The sequence below is a fragment of the Gekko japonicus genome, unplaced genomic scaffold (assembly GCF_001447785.1).
Source record: "Gekko japonicus isolate JY-2015 unplaced genomic scaffold, Gekko_japonicus_V1.1 scaffold136, whole genome shotgun sequence".
Lineage (NCBI taxonomy): Eukaryota > Metazoa > Chordata > Lepidosauria > Squamata > Gekkonidae > Gekko > Gekko japonicus.
This window is the reverse complement of record NW_015177012.1, coordinates 1071223-1077411: the sequence shown is the minus strand read 5'-3', so window position 1 is coordinate 1077411 and position 6189 is coordinate 1071223. Positions and strand designations below refer to the sequence as shown.

The 6189-nt window shown below is 50.1% G+C and overlaps 1 protein-coding gene across 1 annotated transcript in view; it reads left to right on the top strand.

Annotated features, from left to right (window-relative positions):
• The window catches only part of LOC107124245 (chromosome unknown open reading frame, human C7orf50), a 217776-nt gene extending 212328 nt beyond the window's left edge, over positions 1-5448 (top strand). The window contains exons 4-5 of the mRNA XM_015427662.1: positions 3508-3589; positions 4680-5448. Of these exons, the coding sequence (XP_015283148.1) occupies positions 3508-3589; positions 4680-4862 (265 nt within the window). The 3' untranslated portion in view covers positions 4863-5448. The remainder of the gene's footprint in view (positions 1-3507; positions 3590-4679) is intronic.
• Positions 5449-6189: the final 741 nt, after the last annotated feature.

Below are 6189 nucleotides of genomic sequence, written 5' to 3'. Positions count from 1 at the left end.
ACACTTCGTCACGAGCACGACGCCACCGTCTCTCTAGCCGTCTCAGTTCCCGTTTCAGCGAGCGCAACTCCTGGGTATACCAGGGCGCTCGCCTAGTCCGAGTGCGGAGAGGGCGCCTGGGAGCGATCTCGTCGATGGCTGAGGAGAGACGGTTGTTCCAGTCCTCCACCAGCTCCTCCAACGAGCCGCCAGGGGGTCTCGGATCCCGCAAGGCCATTTGAAGCCGCAAGGGGTCCATTTGGCTCCGCGGGCGAGCCAAAATCAGCTCGCCACCTAAACAGGGTCGGGGTGGGACATTCAGACGGGCCTTCAGGGCATGGTGGTCCGACCATGGCACTGCCAAGGCAGTGATCCGGTCCACCGTCACTCCCGCTGCGAAGATCAAGTCGAGCGTGTGTCCAGCCCGATGCGTGGGAGCCGAAACGAACTGCGAGAGTCCCAGTGCCTTCGTCCCCGTCACTGGCATCTACAGGCCAGCCGCTGGAAGGTCGGGGCCGAGCACCTCCAGGGCCCAACGCTCCCTCCAACTCTCCCTGCGCTGACAGCATGGATCTGGTGTCGTCCATGGCGGCACTGGTCCAAAACAATCCATTGGCACCTTTAAGACCAAGTTTTATTCAGGTACAAGCTCTCCCTCCTCTGCGAGGACAGATCTGCACGTTCCCCCCCCAAAAAAGCTAGCAATCCAAAAGAGTCCAGTGGATTCTGAGCGGTGGGTGTTGCCTTCTGACACCCTTGCGGTGATGTCAGGGGGTGTGGCATATGCAAATAAGTTATGCTAATGAGCTCCTGCACCTCTTTTTCTACGAAACGACCCCTGGGCAGGCGTCATGGTGCCCACGGGCACCGCATTGGTGAACTCTGTTTAATGCAAGGATGTCAGATGGATCAGGGAGGGCCACCTGGTCCAATCCCAGTCCATCTATCCTCCCCACTTTTAAAATTGACTTTTGTCACGTTTTTTGGCCGAACAGTGAAGTTGGTGAGGATGTACACCCTGTGGCTTCAAAACCAGCTCTAAGTATGACATTCCATCAGATGTAAAAGAGCGGCTGGCGTATTGTGCTGGGGAAAATAAGAACTGGAATGTTTCATCCCCGCCTCGGTCAACCCGTGAGAGTGCTACCAGGGGTCGAAATGGCAGTCCGTCCGATGTTTACCTTCGTTCTGAGCATCTGCATCTGAATGAAACAAGCGAGCCAGCCCCGCAGTGTAGTGCTCGGAGTGTCAGAGTAGGCTCTGGGAGACCCGGGTTCAAATCCCCACCCTGCCGTGGAAGCGTGGCCCAGTCACATATTCTCAGCCTAGCCTACCTCACAGGGTTGTTAGGAGGATAAAACAGAGGAGAGGAGACCAATGTAAGCCGCTTTGGGTTTCCATTGGACAGAAAGGTGGGATACAAATGAATAAGGGGAACTTTTCTTTTAAAAATGGAGGTTGCAGTGATCCAAGCATCGATTTTCCAGGCAGTGCTCACGTGGGCTTTCTACGGGCTGAGGATGCAGATTGTATTTGGTTCTTGCAATGGGGTTGTTTTCTCCCCCTATTCCATGGCTGAGCTACTAACCCACTCTGTGTGTGTGAACTCCGCTAGTGTCGTAGGCCTCGGGTCACTGAAAATGCTTTCTTTGTACTGTGTCCCGTGTGCTCTCTTCCTTTCTCCCCGGCAGTGCCCTTAGTACTGGAGATGGATCCTCGCCGTTTTTATCCTTCAACCCTCTGGAGACAAACGAGAGCCCCGTTAACCTATTTTCTGATGATTTTAGGGACCTTTGACACTAGAAAAGGAAACCGGATTTTAAAATACACAAAGAAGGTAGCGAGACAGTTCCCGTAAAGCCCTTCTGGCCAGGTTTTGTGATTGCGCCGAGTTCACTGAGCGTATCTGTGAGGGCAGCGTAGATTTAATCTGAGGTCTCCTTCGATGCGTCAGACCTGATGTTGTTTGAACGACATATTAGCTGTCTTACAGACCTCTGTTGGATTTCTGAGCATTCACATTACCGTGTCAAGGAAAACTGGTACGTTAGGTCTGCCACGTACACAAAACAGAATGTGTCTTTTGTGTAATATTAATTAATGTAATAAATATATTTAAATTTCTAATGCAACAGGGTGGTGCTTCTTTCCCTGATGTTGCTCAGATGCAGACAATACATTGATGGTTGGTCATTAACCCCCAAATCCAAAAGTAACAGGACAGTGCTTTTTATTGCTTGCGACAGAAGTATCACACGGTACTGAAGGAGCAGTCCACTTTGCCAGAACTCTTTTTAGAGGTTGGGTTTTAAGGGGCGGGGGGAATAAATGAGGGGAGGGAGAGACGTTGGTGAGAATTGTGGTCTGTAGTTCACAATAGTCTTTGGGGAGAAAGCCAGAGGTCCTGCTGGGTGCAGAAAAGACATCTCAGGTACCGTCCAAGGGGTGGGAATTGTGCCCCGTAACTTTCAACCGGCCCATATTGACGGCAACTAACAGGAATCCCAACAGAACAATGGCCTTTTGCTCTAGTTCAGCCTGCCAAATTTCCTTCCTAGGACAGTTATCTGCATCATATCTTCGAGCGACCATTCTCAAAGGGCTCGAGGTTCTGTCCCATCCTGCCCATCAGCATCTCCCCGTAACTTTCTGTGAGTTTTTTTGGCTTAACATCCAGTCTAAAGAAGAGGTTCTGGTGACCTCAAAAGCTCCTGTTGTTCTCATTGGTTGATCGGGGACCATCCTCCCACCCCTGATGTGACGGTTCCACCACTGTAAATAGAATAAGGACAAAAATTATTAACACATGGGATTCACTGCCACAGGAGGTGGCAGCGGCTACAAGCATGGACAGCTTCAAAAGGGAATTAGATAAGCCTATGGAGCAGGAGTCCATCAGTGGCTATTAGCCACATGGAATAGATAGGAACTCTCAGTCTGGGGCAAGTGATGCTCTATCTTCTTGGTGCTTGGGGGGGGGTCAACAGTGGGAGGGGCTCCTAGTGTCCTGGCCCCACTGCTGGACCTCCTGATGGCACCTGGTACTTTTGGCCACTGTGTGACACAGAGTGTTGGACTGAAGGGGCCACTGGCCTGATCCAACATTGGCTTCTCTCTTATGGTTCTTATGGTTTGTAATAGATCTTGTTGCATTGAAAGTTGAACCATATAAGAAGAAGAAGAAAATTTCCTTGGGGTATATTTCTAGCAACCAGCATTAACTTATGAACCCTGGAGAGGGAGTGTACACATGGACCTTTCCCCCCATGTGGTCGCAACACCAGTGACGTGGTTTTGGGGGGGGCTTCCTTTAAGGGCCTAAGATGCACTGAGGCCACTGTGTTGGAATCGGGACCCATCGAATCTGACAGAGCCGGAACAGGACTGAAGATTCTAAGAAGCTTTGGAACCGAAGTGAATCTCGTTGTGGGGGCCGTGTTAAGAGCGGCACTGTAGAACTTAAGGGTGTTTGTGTGATCTTAACTGAATGGTCTTGATTTGTAACTTTTGGCCAAACTTTGCTTGCAGCTGGTCTGAAAACCCAGAAGCATGGAAGTTCCAGAAGACCAGGCAGACGTGGCTTCTTTTGCACATGTACGATAAAGACAAGGTACGTCCCGATGTTTCCTTTCCTCTTCAGAAGCCAAAGAGGTACATCCTTGGGAGGGGCCATGGCTCAGTGGTAGAGCATCTGCTTGGCATGCAGAAGGTCCCAGGTTCAATCCCCGGCATCTCCAGTTAAAAGAGGACCAGGCAGGAGGTGAAGAGGACCAGGCAGGAGGAACAGACACAGCAGCTTTCTACCGAGTCAGGCAGTTGGTCTGTCAAGGTGAGCCTTGCCAACTGTGACCCGCAGTCGCTCTCAGCTAGAGGCCTTCCATATTGTCTAATACCTGATCTTTTCAAATGGAGTTGCCAGGGACTGAACCCGCGACCTTCTGTGTGCAAAGCAGGGGCTCTGCCACTGAGCCATGGCCCCTCCACTGCATTGCTGGCGTAATTCCACAGGTGCATTATTCCTCTGGCATGTTGGCCACCACTGGAGGAAGAGCTGCCTGAAATGGGAGGTTAACGATTTCCAAAATACCTCCAGACCTGGGGTGTGTAAAGAGGACCAGTGTGGTGCAGTGGTGAAGAGCGATGGACTCTGATCTGGAGAACCGGGTTTGATCCCGCACTCCTCCACATGAAGCCAGCTGGGTGACCCTGGGTCAGTCAGTCACAGCTCTCTCAGCCCAAAAAAATAAGTGTAGCTCTCCATCTAGTGGTGCATAATGCAAAAGAGTTAGAACTTAAGGCTGCCAGACAATCTTCAGATCTCCTGGCCCTCCAGCTGATCTAAGTCTTGCAGGAGGTGAGGGAGAGGGGCGGCTGCCGGCCACATGCCTAACCTAAACCCCAACTCTAGGCGCCCCCCCCTAAAAAAACAGCATTTAAAGGGAATCCTTTGTCAGACATGTTCCTTCTTAGAATGGCCGTCCTTGAGAACGTACACAGTTTGAAACATACGATGGGCACATACTACGTTGTTTCTCTCCAGCAGGGTACAGACTCCACAGGATTTCTTGTTCAACACGGAAAAGGGGTTTCTGTAAAATGTCCCCTATCAACGTCGCCACTGTCTCAGCCTGAAACGGTCCAACGATTCTGACGCACGGTCCGTAAAGACCCTTTCACTTTCTCCTCCTTTTGTCTTAAAGGTGCCCGTCGAATATTTTTCCATTTTGCTGCGGTACCTCGAAGGGCTCCAGGGTACCGCACGGACCGTAACTGTGCAGAAAGCGGAAGCGCTCGTGAAAGAATACGACGCTTCCGGAACGGAAGATCCTGGCCTTCTCGAGAAACGTGAGCGCATCCGGAATGTTCTCCAGTTGCTGTCATGAAAACGTGGCATCTTTAAAGATCCTTTCTAGATCCGTCCGTCTCCCCCCACACACACACATATCACAAGAGCACAACTGAATAGAATCCGTAGCTTTTATATGAAATGGAACTCTCAGAAAGCAGAATTAGTAGATGTTTCAAAAGTCGGGAAACGATTGCAGCAAATTTCAGTTGACAGCATCGCGTGGACTCCAGCGAGAATCTGACTGCTCTTCTTTCCGGAACTGTTCTTTTAACACTGCCCATGTAATTATTATTAAGAATGTCTGCATCTGTTCACGATGAGGTTCTTTTTTCCCCACCCACCCTCAAGGATGCTTTTAAACCAAACTGTGAGGCAATCTGTCTTCATCGCACGCGTCTCCTTCAACCTACTCGCCACTGGTTTCATCACTTGTTTTATACTGTCTGTTCGCCTTGGAGACCCAGAGGATATGGGTTCGGGTCAGCCTGCCTTTATGTCTGAAAAGTGCCATTTAAAAAATAATAATAATAATTAGCTATATCACACAAAGATGAATGGGCAAAGCGGTGGGCTCTTCCACCTGACGTGATCAATAAAAGGACGTTCTGCTTACGCTTTGATGGATCCGGAGTCCTATTGGCCCTCGCTATTATTTTCCAGTTGAGTAAATCTCGCTTTTGTCGTAGCTTTGTCGGGGAGCCCGTTTGTGTCATCGAGAAGTTGAATCTCTGCGGGCTTTGGGGGACAGAAAACGAAGCTACTAATTGTTCCCGAGCTGGAGGTGCTAATTTGACCGGTTGTCTTCAACCAGCTCTAATTACCCAGACTTCTCCAAGCGTTTCACTGTTGTTTAAATTGTAGCCTCCGTCTGGGGTTCTTCGGCAACCTTCGCCGGACTGTCTCTCTTTAGGAGCCACGGAAAAAAACGTGGAAGAGATTAGCGATTCTGAAAGTCACTAACGCATTGCATTCCCTTTAAGACAAACTCGGTCCGGGAGCCAAATGCATAAACGATCCAATATGTGCTGTGCTAGTGTAGTAACGCCAATGGAATTTAATACACTGGCACCAGCGTAAGTACAAATTCAGCAAAGCTGAGCACGTGAAATCCCTCTGACATGCCTGTTGGAACAAACTGCATCCCTCCCTTTCCCGTGTTTTGTCATCACCTGCCCCTCGGCATTTCAGTCGCTGACGCTGACGCCTTCGGACGCTGCCGGAAAAGTCACACGGGGTCTCCGTCGCTCAAACGTTGGCCTGCACTTTGCTTGGTTCTAAGGGAGTCGATTCCAAAGACAGCAACAGAACATTCCAACCTACACATTTTCCACTAGAATAGTAAGTTGTGGTTTAGATCCAGC